The sequence below is a fragment of the Cucurbita maxima genome, unplaced genomic scaffold, assembly GCF_002738345.1.
Source record: "Cucurbita maxima cultivar Rimu unplaced genomic scaffold, Cmax_1.0 Cma_Scf00036, whole genome shotgun sequence".
Classification (NCBI taxonomy): Eukaryota; Viridiplantae; Streptophyta; class Magnoliopsida; order Cucurbitales; family Cucurbitaceae; genus Cucurbita; species Cucurbita maxima.
In genome coordinates, this window is record NW_019272052.1 from 1,308,980 (window position 1) to 1,326,290 (window position 17,311).

At 32.7% G+C, this 17,311-nt stretch overlaps 4 protein-coding genes across 8 annotated transcripts; 1 reads left to right on the top strand and 3 right to left on the bottom strand.

The window, feature by feature from the left end:
• Positions 1 to 4,688: 4,688 nt before the first annotated feature.
• Positions 4,689 to 9,242, top strand: LOC111468204 (acetyl-CoA acetyltransferase, cytosolic 1). 2 transcript variants are annotated; one of them, XR_002714725.1, is made up of 15 exons: positions 4,689 to 4,848; positions 6,000 to 6,065; positions 6,213 to 6,311; positions 6,394 to 6,567; positions 6,676 to 6,781; positions 6,867 to 7,005; positions 7,088 to 7,165; positions 7,245 to 7,310; positions 7,731 to 7,816; positions 7,905 to 8,004; positions 8,107 to 8,217; positions 8,310 to 8,351; positions 8,551 to 8,637; positions 8,783 to 9,000; positions 9,034 to 9,242. XR_002714725.1 is itself a non-coding variant. In XM_023113345.1 (14 exons), the coding sequence occupies exons 2-14, from the start codon at positions 6,020 to 6,022 to the stop codon at positions 8,870 to 8,872; spliced, it is 1,224 nt and encodes a 407-aa protein (XP_022969113.1). In that variant the 5' UTR covers positions 4,689 to 4,848; positions 6,000 to 6,019; the 3' UTR covers positions 8,873 to 9,242. The 2 variants fall into 2 exon arrangements, 1 of the variants encoding a protein (XP_022969113.1); XM_023113345.1 differs by having other exon boundaries at positions 8,783 to 9,242.
• Positions 9,243 to 9,846: 604 nt separating this feature from the next.
• On the bottom strand, positions 9,847 to 13,289 carry LOC111468315 (transmembrane emp24 domain-containing protein p24beta2). Of its 2 annotated transcripts, XM_023113493.1 has the most exons (5): positions 13,118 to 13,289; positions 12,793 to 13,010; positions 11,239 to 11,425; positions 11,046 to 11,153; positions 9,993 to 10,126 (listed from the first exon to the last, which is right to left on the bottom strand). In XM_023113493.1, the coding sequence occupies exons 2-5, from the start codon at positions 13,006 to 13,008 to the stop codon at positions 9,993 to 9,995; spliced, it is 645 nt and encodes a 214-aa protein (XP_022969261.1). In that variant the 5' UTR covers positions 13,009 to 13,010; positions 13,118 to 13,289. The 2 variants fall into 2 exon arrangements, with proteins under 2 accessions (XP_022969260.1, XP_022969261.1); XM_023113492.1 differs by lacking the exon at positions 13,118 to 13,289 and having other exon boundaries at positions 9,847 to 10,126.
• A 1,026-nt stretch (positions 13,290 to 14,315) lies between these two features.
• Positions 14,316 to 15,937, bottom strand: LOC111468329. 3 transcript variants are annotated; one of them, XM_023113508.1, is made up of 4 exons: positions 15,844 to 15,937; positions 15,211 to 15,508; positions 14,919 to 14,989; positions 14,316 to 14,557 (listed from the first exon to the last, which is right to left on the bottom strand). In XM_023113508.1, the coding sequence occupies exons 2-4, from the start codon at positions 15,233 to 15,235 to the stop codon at positions 14,372 to 14,374; spliced, it is 282 nt and encodes a 93-aa protein (XP_022969276.1). In that variant the 5' UTR covers positions 15,236 to 15,508; positions 15,844 to 15,937; the 3' UTR covers positions 14,316 to 14,371. The 3 variants fall into 3 exon arrangements, with proteins under 3 accessions (XP_022969276.1, XP_022969274.1, XP_022969275.1); XM_023113506.1 differs by having other exon boundaries at positions 14,919 to 15,000; XM_023113507.1 differs by lacking the exon at positions 15,844 to 15,937 and having other exon boundaries at positions 14,919 to 15,000; positions 15,211 to 15,677.
• A 157-nt stretch (positions 15,938 to 16,094) lies between these two features.
• LOC111468351 lies at positions 16,095 to 17,106 on the bottom strand. The gene is made up of 2 exons (XM_023113536.1): positions 16,722 to 17,106; positions 16,095 to 16,164 (listed from the first exon to the last, which is right to left on the bottom strand). Exons 1-2 carry the CDS (start codon positions 17,040 to 17,042, stop codon positions 16,156 to 16,158), a joined length of 330 nt encoding a protein of 109 aa, XP_022969304.1. The 5' UTR covers positions 17,043 to 17,106; the 3' UTR covers positions 16,095 to 16,155.
• Between the last annotated feature and the right edge of the window lie 205 nt (positions 17,107 to 17,311).

Here is a 17,311-nt window from a genome sequence, read left to right on the forward strand (position 1 = left end):
TTTTTTTTTTTTTTTTTTTTGTTCTTCGACGAATTGAATCGAAATTATTAGAAATTTATGAATTTTTGTAAATTTTATTTATTAATACTAGGTTAGAATATACTAAGCTATTTTTATATAATTTATATATATATATATATATATGTATATATTTAATGAATCATATGGTTAATATATATAATATTATTATATTATATTGTATACTATTTCTTTATATATTTAAAATTTATTTTATGGTATTCAAGTTCTAGGTCAAAATTGGATAGAATTTTAAAAATTATTCATTAGTTGGAGTAGGTTGGAAAATGCATATATATATATATATACAGTCAAATGAAGTGCAACAGGTCAATAGTTATTTTTTTTAATAAAATATATGATAATTACACGTGTGAATGGTAATACCAAATAAATGTTCATAAAATTATTAGATTTCAGTTCGATCTCAAACGTAAAATACATATCAATTACGGTTGAGCTATATTTATATTGACAACTTAACACATTATTTAATACTGTCAACTTAAGACATTTGATTATCGCCAGATTTTCTGGAACAAAAAGATAGAATACTGATTATCAGCTTACAAGTAAGATGGTTTAAAATCCAGTCAGTCTTCTTAAATTTATATTATATTATCCACTCTTATTTTGGTCGGGCTAAATTTATATCCTAGGATAAAAGTGGAATGACTTCGATATTTAGTATTTATTAACTTTGACAATAAAAAATAATATTTTGAAAGATGACGATATAAATGTAAAATGATTTTTCTGACCTTCCATTTTATTGACGAAGAGGTGACCTTCCAGAATTAGGGGTTTTTGACTTTGAGTCTGCATCATACGATTAGCCAGCCTTACGGCGACATAAGGTTTACGATGAAACCTAGAAATTGATCACTGATCAAATTTTGGTTTCATGTAGGTGAGTTACAGCGTACAATCCGCAAATCAAATTTTAGCTGAATTTCATTCCATGGATTGAATATTTTGATAGTAAAAAATGGATTAAAAAATATAAAAAAAAAATACTTTTTAAAATTTAAAAATATGAAATATGCAACTAAAAAAGACAAGACAATTAAATATTTAGACTAAAATCAAATATAAACCTAATAAAAATATTAAAATAAAATTTACAATATAATTACCAAACTGGGCCCATTTCATTGGGCCTTGAGCCAAAATGGGCCATAATAACGAGCCCAGTAAGTGACTTTAATTACACGTTTTATATCAACTATCTCAACTTATTTTAAGGATAATTGATATCTACTATCTCAAATATTAAAATATTTACCGTATTTATTATTTAAAAAAAATAGAATATTGAATAAACGGTTATAAAATTAAATAAATGTAATAACTAAGTGGTTGGTAGGTAGAACCTCATTCATTATTAATTGTACTTATTTTATTCATTAAATTGTTTTTTTTTCTCAATTAAATATTGTTTCATTCAATGGTCTAACCCCAAAACGTGGGGTTCAATTTCTCTTTAATTTATTGTGTTTGTCAAAGTTTCATATGAACTTTAAAATATATATATATATATATATATAAAGATTTTTCAAATTTATTAGTCATTTATTTTAATTTTATATTATTTTTAATTTGTTCAGTTACTCGATAGAAAATTAAAAGTTTAATTTTACGAATAATCAATTTCATTATTAATCTTAAAGCATAAATTAAAAAAAAAATGTATAATTATATACATATTTTTCTTTTATTTATTATTTATTCTATCACCATATTTAAAATAATTTTTAATTTTTAAAAATATTTATTCAAATTAAGTTCTAAATATATATATATATTACCAATTAGTATTTTACTTTAATTAATTATTTAATTATTTCAATTCACGATTTTTTTTTATGAATGGACCAATTCATTATTTTATATTTAATTTGGAGAACAAACTAAAATAAAATAAAAGGCTATTAATATTCAAACATGAACGGTAGGTTAGAGAAGTGATTTGAGCAATAAATTTTAATTAAGAGGTTGTTGACTTTCTCGTTTTTTTTAGAATAATTTAATCAATTAAAATATATATAATCGATTAACATATCTGAAATTCGAATTTTCTTTTGCACGTCATTGTACTGTAGATAGCTATTCTCACGACTTCGTGTAAGTGACATCCAAAAAGATGAATAGTCTGTTTAGAAAATGAGGTCTGCTATTGCCGAGTTTGGTCTTCTGACACCGATGTTAAGAAATTTTGCTAACACCTTTTTTTAGTTTTTTTATAAAATAAAAATTAATTTTAGAAAATATACATAATTTAATATAATTTTTTCTTTATAAAATTTAAATATATACAATAAAATTAAAAATTAATATAAAACTTTTCAGTCCAGAAAAAGAATTTATTGTGTTACTTAATTTAAACTCTCAATTAGCTGCTTACACGTGCTTCACGTGCATGTCAGGAACATTACACGTGTCTCACGTGAATCTGAAGCCTTTATCTTTAATCAAACAGTTTTCAAGTTCCCTTCAAAAATAATTATTCATTTTTTTTAATTAAAAAAAATGAGTTATTTAAAAACAAAAACGAATATATAATGTAACACAATTTAATTAATTAAGGTATTGATTTAAATCGAAAGTCCTTGTTCGAACCTCCCCAACACGAGTAAATGTGGGACCTCCGCTAAATCCACACCTCTTTAGGGTCAAATGTCTTTATTGGCATATCGCCTCGTGTCTACTCCCTTTCGGAAAACAACGAGAAGGTTGACACATTGTTCGGTGTCCAGATTTGATACCATTTTAAAGCCTCTAAAACTTTGAGGGAAAGCTTAAAAAAAAAATCCAAATAAGACAATATTTATTAGCAATAGACTTGAATTATTACACCATATTTATTATACTAAAAAAATATAATTAACTAAATAAAATGGCGAGCACGCTTATTTTTTTACATTAATATATTAGATACCATATGGTAATAAAATAGAATTTAAATTATAGAAACTAAATTGATTTATAATAAGATTGAGATGAGGAATAAGAAATAAAATTTCTGCATTTTTATATTTATTTTGAATTAAAATTTTCATTATTAAATAAAATAAGTTATCGGCCAATAATTTAGATCCACCAAACATTATATTAAATAATATATTACTAAAGAAAAGTCATGACACATTTTTTAATACAACATGTGAAATATTTATATTATATTTATTTTATTATTCTACAAAATATATATATATATATATTTAGTTATATTTATATATATTTATATTTGAGTAAGTTTTAAATTTTTTTTATAATCTCAAAATAATAAAAAAAAAATAATCTCTCATTTTAGTTTATAACGTTTTAAATTATAATCTTTAAATTTATAATAATTTAATTTATACGCGAAAAATATCATTAAAATTAATTATTAACTTTTACCACTGAGATGCAATTTATAGGGTAAAAAATTTCATAAACGGGTAATAATTTCTTTTATTATAAATTATACATTACGACATTCAATAACTAAATAATCTAAAATATAATTTTTTTTTCAGAACACACCTACCATTTTTATAATTTTGTGCGATACCTCTCATCCCACGCTATTTTATTAAAATATTTTTTTATTATAAAATATATTTTTTTATAACACATGGTATCTATAATATTTAATAACTACGTAATTTATATTCCATTGACTTCGTCAATATATTAAGCATAAGATTATGGTGCTGTGGGTTATGGGGTTTGACCAATTGATAATTGTTGTTCGTGCTTTAGTGGTGCCGATTAATCTTTTTATTTTTTATAGTTAAATTATGAGTATGGTATAACATTTATTAAATGCATTTACTAAAAAAAAACATAATTGATGCATTATATTTGTGAAAACACTAATTATTCATTTAAATCAACAACCAAAGTACATTGTGATTTAATTACTAATAAATATTACAATATTTATATCACTCAACACGTTTGAATTTATTTGAGGTTGAATTTTGAGGTTTTTATTTATTTTCTTTTTAAACCTCTAATACTATAAATTTATGCTCTATTTTTTTTTTTAATTTACAGATTTATTAGATATAAAATAAAAAATATAGAATTTAAATTAAATTTTAAATATTTCAAAATTATTAAATATTTATTAGACTATGAATTTGTTAATAGATATTGAATTTAAGTCCTTTAGAAATATATAAATTAATTTGTCGAATTCTTTAATTTTCAAAAGTTTTAATAATATATCTTAAATTTGAAAAAAAAATCATTAAAAATCGTTAATATTTTATTTAAAAGACATGTTTAAACTTTGTAAAAGGGTTATTTTCAAAAGTTTAATTAATATTTTATTTTTTTAAAAAAAATTTACAAACATCTTTGAACTTTTAAATATTTAGTTTTTTTTTTTACTTTTTTTAAAAGGTTAAAAAGATATTAATTTCTTTTGAAAATTAAAATGTATTTAAAAAATAAAGTATGAATATTTTGGTATAAATATATTTTTTAATTTTAAAAAAATTAATGGTATTATTATATAGTTATTTTTTTTTTTAATATAAAATACAAAGTTTATAGATATTTTTTTTATTAATTATAGTTAAAAGAAAAATCGAAAATAAAAGAAGGATAAAACTGTAAATAAAAAGTTATTAGGGACTAAAAGAACAATACGCCAAACCTATGCGTCCTCGTGCAGCGCTTGCTTGACAGTTATCAAAATTCCACCCCCCTCCCTGTGTGTGTGTGGATATATAAGAACACCAATTTCAACAACAAATTGATTCTACATTTTCTCCAGCTCTGTCTTCTGGTTGATCGATCACAAGGCGTTTTCTCGAGCTCGGAGAGAGTGAGGAGGTATGTGAAATCTTCAGCTCTCTGTACTTTTGAAATCTGTTTTGGCATCTGGCTCTGTTAGTGTGTTAGATTCTTTTTGAGATTTTGTAAGTCTGATTGTTTCTAGATCTGTAATGGTCGATTGGGAGAAGCGGGATGGTGTGAGGTTTTTTTTGTGTTTGTGTTTTAGATCTTGCTTCATTTCTTCTTTCTGTGCTGTTTGGATGATTTAGAGTTGAATGATGATGGACGTTCTGGTCTTCTGGATGCGTATGTGATCCGATTGGTTTAATTTTTTAGAATGGGTGAAATGAGTCGGTAGTTAATTATTACTAGCGAGTTTGATGCACGTATTTATCAGCATTGAAGTTAAACTCCTTGTCTAAAGCGTTTTTAAGAGATGAGCTATTTGAATATAGTGTTTTTTTTTTAAAACAACCGGATGATTCTAAATTCGTGAAGTATAGTTGAGCACTAATTAGTATAGTTCATCAATAATTAGTATGTATTCATTCATTTGAGTTTAGAGGTTCAAATCTCCTTTTGTACTTGGAAAAATGAATTTGTAAGTGGTTTTAAAATACGAATTTGTATATACTTGTTTCTTTTCCTTAACTGGCGAAGGAACTTGGTTGAATTTAATAAACTGTGCTGATGCCCATATCAGGAAGTTTAGTTTAGCTATGTCCACCTTCAATAATTACACTTTAATTGACTTCCAACTTTAGTAAATGTGTTTTATTGTGGAATTTTTATAAATTACTTGTGCGTGTATTCTCTTAACTTGGGGGAAAATCTAGTAATTTCCATTAGAGGACAAGTTATTTAATCTTTTAGATGTTTTTCCTAGTGGTCTGTATTTAAATGTCCCTGATTGATTAGAATTTAGGATATTATTCGGTTAACATTTTCCCTGGATGCTTCCACGTTATTATGCAGCTTTCGCACATATTCAAAATTAATGATTTTTGGCGAGCCCATGGTTTTGTTTTAATGAGATGAAGAAAAAAAGGGATTAAGAGGTTACATGAGCACTTGGATATTTATGTTTTTTTCTTTTAATCAGCGATTCATTTATAAAATTTGTTCGTATTTGACTGAGATGGTGTAAGATCTGTCTTACTGTTATTGGTTTCAGAACTCAGAAGCGCTGAAATTTGTTAATGGCACAGGTTTTCTTCTTTGGCATACCATGGCTCCAGCGGCAGCAGCATCAGCAGACTCTATAAATCCAAGAGGTACTTCACTTGCTTTCCAGTGAAAATAGCTAATCAAAGCCTAGTGTTTTTAGTTAAGTCATCCGTGCAAGCAGACGCAGAAAAATCACACTTATTGCATTTCTGTGATGGGTTTGTTTTTGTAATGTTCGATACTTGGCTGTCTAGATGTTTGCATAGTTGGTGTTGCACGCACGCCAATGGGTGGATTTCTCGGCAGCTTATCATCTTTACCAGCCACCAAGTTGGGATCTATAGCAATTGAAGGTAATTGTGATACCCATTTTTCTCCTGTTATGTAAATGGAGTGAACCAATGCTGAAGTATTTTTCCCTTTGATGACTTGTAGCTGCACTTAAAAGGGCTAAAGTTGATCCTGCACTTGTACAAGAAGTCATCTTTGGCAATGTTCTGAGTGCAAATTTGGGGCAGGCTCCTGCCAGACAAGCTGCTTTAGGTGCAGGAATACCTAATTCAGTGATCTGTACCACTGTCAACAAAGTTTGTGCGTCAGGGATGAAAGGTTCGCACTCTTGTGTTCATTCCAAGATTTTCCATCTCCTTACAGATTTCTAATGTAAAACGTTATTAATAGTATTCTGACAACGTTTATTTTTTATTATTATTTCAGCGACAATGCTCGCTGCACAGAGTATCCAGTTAGGCATCAATGATGTTGTTGTTTCTGGTGGGATGGAAAGCATGTCAAATGCACCGAAGTACCTAGCAGAAGCAAGGTTGCTTTTCTATTCTAAATTTCAACCCATTCATGGTGGCCTGAGCTCTAAGCATAATGTAACTTATTTTCATGCTAATTTGCAGGAAGGGGTCTCGTCTAGGACATGATTCTCTTGTTGATGGAATGCTGAAAGATGGTCTATGGGATGTCTATTCGAACTCTGGAATGGGAAATTGTGCAGAGTTATGTGCAGACAAATATCAAATTACAAGGGAGGCTCAGGTATTGATTTTGATGCATTTTGGAGTTTGTGATTCTTTTTTATTATATTTTGTAAACATCTTTACATCTGGATTTCATGCAGGATGACTTCGCTGTTCAGAGCTTTGAGCGAGGTATTGCTGCCAAGGACAGCGGTGCCTTTGAATGGGAAATTGTTCCGGTTGGATTCCCCTCCATATCACTGCATGCCTTTTTCTCTGGTTGAAAATTATGAGTCTTACATCTATGTAGACTTGCAGGTTGAAGTTTCTGGAGGGAGGGGAAAGCCATCGACTATTGTCAATTCGGATGAGGGTCTTGGAAAGGTACTCCCATTTCATTCATTTATGCATAATACTGTTTTTCGAGTAGGAATCACGAACCTCCACAATAGTATGATATTGTCCACTTTGAGCATAACCTCTCATGACTTTGCTGTTGGTTTCTCCCAAAAGGCTTCATACCAATGGAGATGTATTTCTTACGTATAAATCCTCGATCATCTTCTTAATTAGTCAATGTCAGACTTCTTCCTAACAATCCTCAACACACTATGCATGTGTGTACAGTTTTCAAACAAAAAAGCATATATATGTACAAAATTTGTTCATCACGTGCTCAACTCAAAGGGGTCATGATGTAATGGAAATGATTTTAGAATTCTTTAGCAAACTGGTATACATTTGTGTTGAAAACAATTTTTTTTTTGTCTTCTCATTTTCTTTTAAATGTTATATGTAATACAGTTTGACCCTGCGAAATTGAGGAAGCTTCGACCAAGTTTTAAGGAGAATGGAGGTACCGTAACTGCAGGCAATGCTTCCAGCATAAGGTAAAGGAAAACTGTTCTTTATATGGATAAGTTATGCCAAAGGATCAATCGAACTTACATTGAAAGTTGGAAAATTTTAAAATGACAGCGATGGTGCTGCCGCCATAGTTCTAGTGAGCGGGAAGAAGGCATTAGAACTTGGGCTGGAAGTGATTGCAAAAATCAAAGGATATGCTGATGCAGCCCATGTAAGTCCGGATTCTTGTATTAGTTTTAGTTATTGCTTTCTGCTTTCTGCTTTCTGATCATCAAAGCACTTTGTACTATTAATATGGGGAATTGATATGCAGGAGCCAGAATTTTTCACAACTGCACCGTCCCTCGCAGTTCCAAAGGCCATTTCCCATGCAGGCTTAGAAGCTCCACAAATTGATTTCTACGAAATAAATGAAGCATTTGCTGTAAGATTTTTAGGGACAAGCATGAAATCATCAGTTTTTAGAACCTTGATCATCAAATTCTCGTATAACCCATGTGATCATAATTTATGTAGGTTGTGGCTCTTGCCAATCAGAAATTGCTTGGAATCTCTCCTGTGAGTTTACCTTCTTGTTGGTGTAGTTGTCTTTTGATATTGGCTAATATTTCTATGCCCTTCTATGGCCTCACATGAATTGAATAATTGGAATATGACTTGCATTTAGCTAGTCATTTTAAATGTGCTACCTTATCTTTCTTCCTTGTGATTATTTTCTTATCACTGTTCTAAATTCCTTTTATTTGTTCATGTACAGGATAAAGTGAACGTGCACGGTGGAGCCGTGGCGTTGGGACATCCTCTAGGTTGCAGTGGTGCTCGTATCTTGGTCACGCTTTTGGGGGTAATTCATCTAAATCTCTGCAATGTTCCACAACATCTCTCTATCCTACTTACTCTCATTTCAAGCCTGCCATTACCATCCTTTTGCTTGTCTATGAAAGTAGATATACAACCCATTAACAACAAACATATATCTCATTTTATAGGTACTAAAGCAGAAAGGTGGGAAATATGGAGTTGGAGGTGTTTGCAATGGTGGAGGTGGTGCATCTGCTCTTGTGTTGGAGCTCGTGTGAAGCCTGTTCCAGTCTCGAAGCGTCGACAAGATAACGTTGTCGGATCACATGGGTTGGTTGGTAGTAACTTGTTATCTTATATTTTACCCTGATGATGGTGATAGCCTTAGCCTTAGGGGTCTGGAAAAGTAGAACTTTTTGTTAATTTGTCAAAGCTTAAAGTGTATGATCAGAATAATATGAATTTTATCCGCAAAGTTCCACTTTCAGTTGGTTTCGTATTTAATAAGGGCGAAGTGTATTTTATTTAGCTACCAGAACAAAGTGAAATATTCTTCCTTTGTTATTTGGCTTTGATTTGTTTTAGCATAATTCTAGGTTGTTGATTGGATGTGTAATGGAATATTCTACCCTTTGTTTTTCTTTTTAATCTCTGTTTCTATTTCCTTTTTGAGGATAAATTATATTCTGCCCACTTTTTTTCTATCCTCATATTTGATGTTAATGTTTCAATTTTGAATATAATTTTCAACCCATATTTATTAATATACTGGCCAAATTTCTTGAAAGCATTATTTTAAAAGCAAGATTTTTATTTCATTATTCTATATTTTTGAGTTAGTTGTTGGGCTATTTTTTTTAATTATGTAAAAAATTCTATTATATTCGCCAAACCTCATAATAATCTTAAACCTAATAATAATCTTTAAACCTAGGGTTGGATTGTAATTCTATTTTTGAACCGGTTAAGTTGACAACTTGGAGGTTAAGTTGACAACTTGGAATGAACCAAATTTCCAATTTTCCAATAATTCAACCCAACCCAAACCTAAAAAAGAACTAACCCAACCTTTATAGTTTAGGTAGGGTAATTCGGGTTGGTCGGGTTCTCAAGTCATTTGAACACCCATACCCATAATCGCAAAGAAACAAATATGCCCTCTTGATTTGGCACCCAAGTCCTTCAATATTGTTTTTTTCCACAAAAGTAACTTCTAAATTGCAAATCCGAACATAACTTAAGGTACGAAAAAGGCAAGCATGGTGAAAAGTAGCTGCATAACGCAACGAGAGGAGAAAAAAATAATATGAAAACCAATTAGCAACTAATCTCTATAGGGTAAATTTATTATAGAACCATAAATAGGAAAAGATGTCCAAAGCTTTTATATGGTTGTCATTAAACTCTGGATGTCCGGAGCTTCCTTTCAAACAAGCGCTGCAGCAAGTAGACTTGGAGAACACTGGCCCCTACCAATGCTGCTGATTCAAACATTGCCTTGTGGACTGCCCTTTTGCTCATTCCATCATTCACTGCAATCAAACCATACCACAAAATACGTCACGGGTTTTCGTCGTTTCAATCGGCTAGCTGTTCAACAGCCAGAATCGAGATCAAACAGGAAACGACAAAGTTCTCATTATGAAGGTTTTTGGCTGCTTGCCTTAGAGACCCATCTGCCATGGACCAAGCTAAGAGTGCACAAAAGAAAAAAGAAAAAAAAAACTATATCAACTCAACCCGAACTATACGTTGGGTTAGAGTTGGATCTATTGTCTTAATGCAATTCGAACCATTGGTTTAGATCTAAAGTCTTCTTACCCAATCCAAGCCTAAACAATGAGCTCCTCTCCACATTGAGCCTAGTCTAACAGGGTATCAGCAACCATGATGAAGAAATGCCATTAATCATGGTACAAAAAATAATGCTTAAAACTTCTAAGTCTTAACAGGGTATCAGCAACCATGTTGAAGAAGAAAGCTACTATCATGATGATCATTGGTGCTTGAATAATGCCTATTAACCAACGTGGCAGATATTGTCCTTTTTTAGCTTTTCCTTTTTGGGCTTGATACTAGAAATAGGTTTCCACATCTTTATAAGGAATGTTTCATTCTCCTCTCCAACAGATGTGAGATCTCACAATCCACCCCCTTGGAGGCCTAGAGTCCTTGCTGGCACACTGCCCGGTGGTCGGCTATGATACCATTTGTAATAGTCCAAACCCACTGGTAGCAGATATTGTCATTTTTGGGCTTTCCCTTTTGGACTTCCCCTCAAGGTTTTAAAATGCATCTGCTAGGGAGAGGTTTCCACACCCTTGTAAGGAATGCTTCGTTATTTTCTCCAACCGATGTGTTTTCTCACAACTTCTTTTTGAATAGTCAATTAAATTCATAAGTTGATGCCGTGGAAATTATTCAAGTTTGAGACATGTTCGTCAACATTACCTATTGCCTGGCGATCGGTCTGAGCCTCTAACCAATGCTGTTCAAACTGAATATTGTAAAGAGCTTCCTCCAACTTAGATATTTGATCCAACAAAGGGTTGAAATGCTCTGCAGGCACAAGCACCAGTTTTGAGATTGATATTAACTCGTGAAGGAAGGTCAGTACATGATAAAACAGGGAATGGCATCTTACCATCTTTCGCATGCTGCTCGTGGTATGAAAAGTGACCAACGTGCACATCAAAGTCGATGGTTTCGTGGTATGGGGACTTGTTCGTGAAGCAGAATCGATGAAGACCTTTGTTGTGAGCAATAAATTCATGCTTTTCACTAGCTTTGTCACGGAAATCGTGAAGATGTTCGCCAGAAGGACCCTTTATCTAGAATTCAAACAAAAATATTGGATCAGCAGCAATTTCTACCGGCGAAAACAATATAAACACGAGGGTCTCAAATCAAACCCCATATAAGAACTTCGTAAGAAGTGCAAAATCGAGGAAAAAGAACCTAAGTTAACCATTAGACACTAGAATAGTCTCTAGAGTCTCTTTACACAGCCTCAACTTCAATGCATATGTCATTAGTCTTTTTGACCGCATAGTACACAAATGACTACGATTAACGATTCTAAGGATGAAACGGGGCCTATGTATAACACCCTAAGAACTAAGTTAAAAACTAACCATCTTCCCTACTAAGAAAAATGTCTGCCTGTTCTTGTTTTAGCATTAGACTTTTCTAGCAACCCAAGAACTAAGAAGTAGATATCATAAGGAGGTCTCGGTCTATCTCTCTGTGAGATCCCACATTGGTTGGGGAGGAAAATGAAACATTCTTTACAAGGGTGTGGAAACCTTTCCCTAGGAAACGCGTTTTAAAAACCTTGAGGGAAATCCCAAAAGAGAAAGCCCAAAGAGGACAATATCTCTAGCGTTGGGCTTGGGATGTTAGAAATGGTATCAGAGCCAGACACCGGGCGATGTGCCAGCAAGGAGGCTAAGCCCCGACGGGGGTGGACACAAGGCAATGTGCCAGCAACGACACTGAGCCTTGAAGGGGGTGGATTGGGGGGTCCCACATCGATTGGAGAAGGGAACGAGTGCCAACGAGAACGCTAAACCCGGGGGGTGGATTGTGAGATCTCACATCGTTTAGGGAGGAGAACGAAGCATTCCTTTATAAGGGTGTAGAAACATCTCCCTAGCAGACGCGTTTTAAAAACCCGAAAGGGAAAACCCAAATAGGAGAATAATATCTACTAACAGTGAACTTGAGCTGTTACACTCTGTCTCTCCATCTCCAAATCAAAGTATCTCCACAAAAATAACTTAAAACAAGTAAACCACCTCGTATACTAACATAAGTCTCTGTGCATTCGAGTTTTAGTATCAGTCTTCAAGCACCCAATGAACTTAAGAGGTAACCTTCATCATAAGGAGTTCCAAGAAACAACCTACAAACTAACAGCCTCTTACACAAAGATCAATCCCTCCCCATTCTAGTTTTAGTAATAGTCCTCCAACTCAAGTCAAATCATCTAAAACACCCAAAAAACAACTGAGAAAAACAAACCATCTCTTAAACTAAGACAAGTCCTTGCTCAAGAAGAAGCAAGAAGCCACTTCCAAACATTCTTGAAACAAGAATTATGAAAACAAGAAAAGAAAAAACCCCATGAATCTTGCTTGCCCTGTTTCAAATTCTATAAATGAGAAGGAAATCAAAGCAAAGGGAAGTGAAATGATACCACAAGATCAACGCCATCGTCGCCATAGTGCCATCCAGAATCTGTCTTGATTACAACAAAAGAAACATGAACAGTATCGCCGTCGTACTGAACATTGTGAGAGAAACATTCTTCTCTGTCAATCACAAACCTAAGCCCTTCTGATTGTCTCAAATTCAACAGCAATACACCGGCAAATGCCATCATCACCACACGTCTCATAGCCCATCGCTCCATTACTTCAAAGAATCAAAGACCCATATGAAAAAGAAGTCAAATCTTCACGATCTGTGATGACCGAATATAAGAAAAAGGAAAGGAAAAAGCAAAAGGGTTTGTAAATTACCTCGAAATTGAGAGAAAGAAGGGATGAACAAACAGTTACCGCCAATTGAGGGAAAAGAGAATCTGAGAATTGTAATAAGTTAAAGGGTATTTGATCCGAGATCAGATGAGGGGTCAAAACGAGCGGTGGCGCAGTTGGAGTTCGAATAATGTAAGAAATCAAAATGTTTCCAACTAAGAAAAAAAAGAAAAAAAAACCTTAAGATGTCGGATTGCGACGTGTCGGTATGTTATTGGATGGATGACGATGCTTTGACCAACAAGGAAGCATAGTGGACACAAGGCTTTTTTTCTTCTCTCTTCTAGTGACCTCATTTTAATATTCAAACCCTAAAGTGTAAACATTTTAGTTTGGGAATCACCATCTACTAATGTTCGAATAAAGTATATTATCGAGTCTCTGTTGAACAAAACTCTCTGTGAAAAATACTCGCACTTTTTATTAATATCTATCGAGAAGAGAATACAAGACACTCGTTAGAATATTACTGTTTGATTGTGATTTCTTGGGATAGTGATCGAGAAGAGAACAAAACCCTATTGAGTTAGTGATGATATTTTAACCGACTCCCCTCTCTAACTTATTCATTGAACACAAAATTAAAATTTTAATAATATATTAGAAATGAGAGAGAGTTCATAAATATAAAAGACATTACTTTAAAGTTTATTTGCGTAATTGAATAATATTTTAAAAATATTTTAGAAAATTACCTTGAACGGAAGCGGTCAATACTTTATTTAAAAAATCCCGTTGAACTTTTAAAACGATTTAAAAAATGGCCTTAATAGTTTTAAAAAAAATAACCAATGTTTCAAAAATATTTTTAAATTTTCAAAAGCTTAATTAATGTCTGCAACTTATGATACTAATTTTAAAATTTTATGGGTATTATTTAAATTTAGTTTGAGGTAAATGTACTTTTATTTTTTTAAAAAAGAAATATTAAAAAAACTTTATAAAGTTTAGAAAATGTTAATAAGAAATAGAATGGGATCGAAGGTATATATTTTCATTAATATTCATAACCGCTATCCATTAATACCTAAAAATAAGTAAAATATAAACTAATTAAATATTTATAATATAATATAATACAAATCAAATATACCAAATATAATATTTAAGATATATTCATAATTCATAACTAATAAATATTAAAGGGTTCTTTTAACAATAAATATTCAGTTGATCAAAATCAAAATCTAACACAAAATTCAAACAAGAAGCCTATCCAACTGACCTATGATTCATTTAGGGTTCATACTGCAGAATATCTTGCTCCTCCATGGCTAATCTTTGGTGCAATCTCCTCTGATGGCTAAGAAACTCCATGAACAACTCCTTCAAATGCTTAGCAGTCGAATACTCATTTGTTCCTAATCTCACAACCTTCAGCTCGCAACACACACGACCGTCTTTTTCGTTACCGAATTTATTCTGTAACCAATCAAAGTGAACAGCAACAGCAACACCCATCAGAAGTTTGATACCAAAAGTTAAATTCCTTGATTAGTACTGAGCTAAATTGTTTTATCTTCCCTGTTCAATGTTGACTCTGGTTTATCTTGCAGTTCTATGATGAAATGGGGTTGATTTAAGAAACTAGAAATAGATAGATCATGTGGGATTCTTATTATTTATACTAAGAATCCAGACCATAATACACGTTGCTTGATTAATTGAAAATTGGATACTTCTTTCATTTTTCTAAATTCTACTTCAAATGCAACTATCAGAGATCAACAGGGCAACTCCTGTTACAACAAAAAATGTTCAAACAGAGTAAATAAGAACTCACCTCCGAGTCTAGCACCATGACTCCAGCCGCCATTGCCCCGAAAGTTTCGTGCCTTGCAACCCGTCCAGTTACTACCAAGGGCCTGAAGAAAATGAGTGGAAAACTCCCAAACTATAAAATGGAAACAAATCTAAACAGTCAAGGATTATAGAAGCTAGGCGCTATCATTACTCTATAAATTTTTTCTAGTGTGTTAACTGGAAGCACGTTAGATATTTTCTTAGAGTTAAATTATTAAATCCAAGATAGTCAGCACATTTATTTCAAAATTTCATTTAGGGAAAATGTTTACCTTCCTTGGGAGGATAAAATGACATGCTCTGGATTATCCAAAAAATCACACAACTTCTCTAGGTTCGTTCTGCAATTCAATACAACAGCGCCCCTTGCATACAACTCATATGTTAAGCTCGGGAAAATGTATACACGAGGCAATATCAATGTTTCTCCATGCAAGAATTTGGCAAGTTTTACTGGAGAGATTCCTTTATCTAGATTCTCAAGTAAAATCATGTACTGATACTTCATTCCACCAATATCAGCATCTTGCTTGATTACCTCACTTTTTCTGGGATTGAGAGTCTGTTGATCTATGGAGAGAAAAAATAAGTTCAATTAAGAAACAAAATAGTGATTAAAGAAGTATTCATTAGTGCATGATTAAGATACCACAGTTCTAATTAGGGTATGGCTCTGATACCATGTTAGATGAACACGACTCTCCACAATAGTATGATATTGTCCACTTTGAGCATAAACTCTTATGGCTTTGCTTTGGGCTTTTCCCAAAGGCCTCAGACGAGTGGAGAGAGTATTACTTGATTATAAACCCATGATCATTCCCTAAATTAGTAGATGTGGGACTTTCATCATCCAATAGAGATAACTAAAAGATTAGGTTCATTCACTAAATAATAAATTGTACCTTCACATGGCTTTACCGTCCCAGAAGAACGCTTGGCACGTCATGTGTCCTAGAAATGGAGAGAGCCATCAAGAAATGGAGCATGAAATGGAGTCCTCTAATGTAAATGGAAGTTGGAATGTAACAACTTTTTGCTTTGTGAAATTGAGCTCTAGAAATAGTACTCACCTGGTTCATGCGTCCAAAAAAGGATAGCCGGCTCTTTAATTGGGGCGGCAGTCATCCTTCTGATAAGCACCACCACCATTATGGGTGGGAAGGCGACCTTCAGACGAGGAATCACCTCTATTCATTTTGGTTTGGATTTTCTCCCTAACTTTCCTGAAGAAAGTTGCTAACACTGCGTCATTAATTTTACTAAATTGAATTTCACACATGTTAGCAATACTGGCAATTGCAAAATTCCCAAAGTTTGGACCATTCTGCCAGAAAATGATAAAGTTGCATAAGCATTCTTCTTCTCCATTTGCATAAGAGTGTTCAAGATAATCCACCTATACCAATGCACGAGTCATGGAGAAAATGAAAATGCCAAGTCTTCCAATTGAACAAATACATTCTGAAACTTTGAATTAAGCATCTTCAAATCTCAAGGGAAGGAATACATGTCAAAGTATGGTTGAACTAAGTTCATGTGGACCTTCATTCTAATCCTCAAATGTTGAAACAATTCATATTCCATTTTTATCAATATAACTTAATCAAAAGAAATGATGTTTTTATAAATTTAAGAACAAAAATGATCAAAAGTGTTAGAATAAAAGATTGAAGTTTTAAATTCATACAGAAAATCAATGCTTAATCCATATTCCATAGTAATTTCCAGCGACAATCTCAAGATTCGAACAACAGGAAAAGTGTAAAGTAAAAGAACGAACCCCTTCCACAAGAGCGTCGTAGAAGCAAACATCATCGGCTCGAGAGGAGTAGGAAGCACAAACAGGCATGCCAGGGTCGATGTTAGGGCATTCGAAATCCTGCAACTGTCTGGACAGAGGCCGAAACCTACCTTCGATGTCGCTCAACTCCGATAAGCTCCGGAAATGGTTGGCGGTGAAGACATTGTCGTGCTCCCCAGCGAACTTGGAAATACTGATCCTAAGAACATCGCCTTCGAGTTTCACAGTCACATTGTACCACGCGTTATCGTCGTACCGGAACTCCAGGTCGCCGGAGGCCGCGGCTCCGGCAGAGAACATGGCCGGAGAAACAGGGACGAATTACCGTGGAAGTTCCTATAGATAAGCCGTGGAAGTTCGTATTTTCACGCGCGCTCGTACCGCCTGCAATTTTCACCTCATTTTGTGATTTTTTTTTTAATTTATTAAAATAATTATTACATTATTCATTAATAAAATATCATTTTTTTAATGGTTTTTTTTTTGTGACTTTTTAATATATTAATCTACGCTCCACATTTTCAAATTTTTTTTCCTTTTTTCTATTAAAATTGAAAAAACATATCTAA

Coding starts and splice junctions, on each gene's coding strand:
- LOC111468204 (XM_023113345.1), top strand. CDS start 6,020: ATGGCTCCAGCGGCAGCAGCATCAGCAGACTCTATAAATCCAAGAG. Junction 7,817..7,904: donor GGCAATGCTTCCAGCATAAG/GTAAAGGAAAAC, acceptor TTAAAATGACAG/CGATGGTGCTGCCGCCATAG. Junction 8,638..8,782: donor TCTTGGTCACGCTTTTGGGG/GTAATTCATCTA, acceptor CTCATTTTATAG/GTACTAAAGCAGAAAGGTGG.
- LOC111468315 (XM_023113492.1), bottom strand. CDS start 13,008: ATGGAGCGATGGGCTATGAGACGTGTGGTGATGATGGCATTTGCCGGT. Junction 11,426..12,792: donor ACGATGGCGTTGATCTTGTG/GTATCATTTCAC, acceptor TTTGAATTCTAG/ATAAAGGGTCCTTCTGGCGA. Junction 11,154..11,238: donor CGAGCAGCATGCGAAAGATG/GTAAGATGCCAT, acceptor TTGTGCCTGCAG/AGCATTTCAACCCTTTGTTG.
- LOC111468329 (XM_023113506.1), bottom strand. CDS start 15,446: ATGAAGTATCAGTACATGATTTTACTTGAGAATCTAGATAAAGGAATC. Junction 15,001..15,210: donor ATTTTATCCTCCCAAGGAAG/GTAAACATTTTC, acceptor CATTTTCTTCAG/GCCCTTGGTAGTAACTGGAC. Junction 14,558..14,918: donor TCATGGTGCTAGACTCGGAG/GTGAGTTCTTAT, acceptor GATTGGTTACAG/AATAAATTCGGTAACGAAAA.
- LOC111468351 (XM_023113536.1), bottom strand. CDS start 17,042: ATGTTCTCTGCCGGAGCCGCGGCCTCCGGCGACCTGGAGTTCCGGTAC.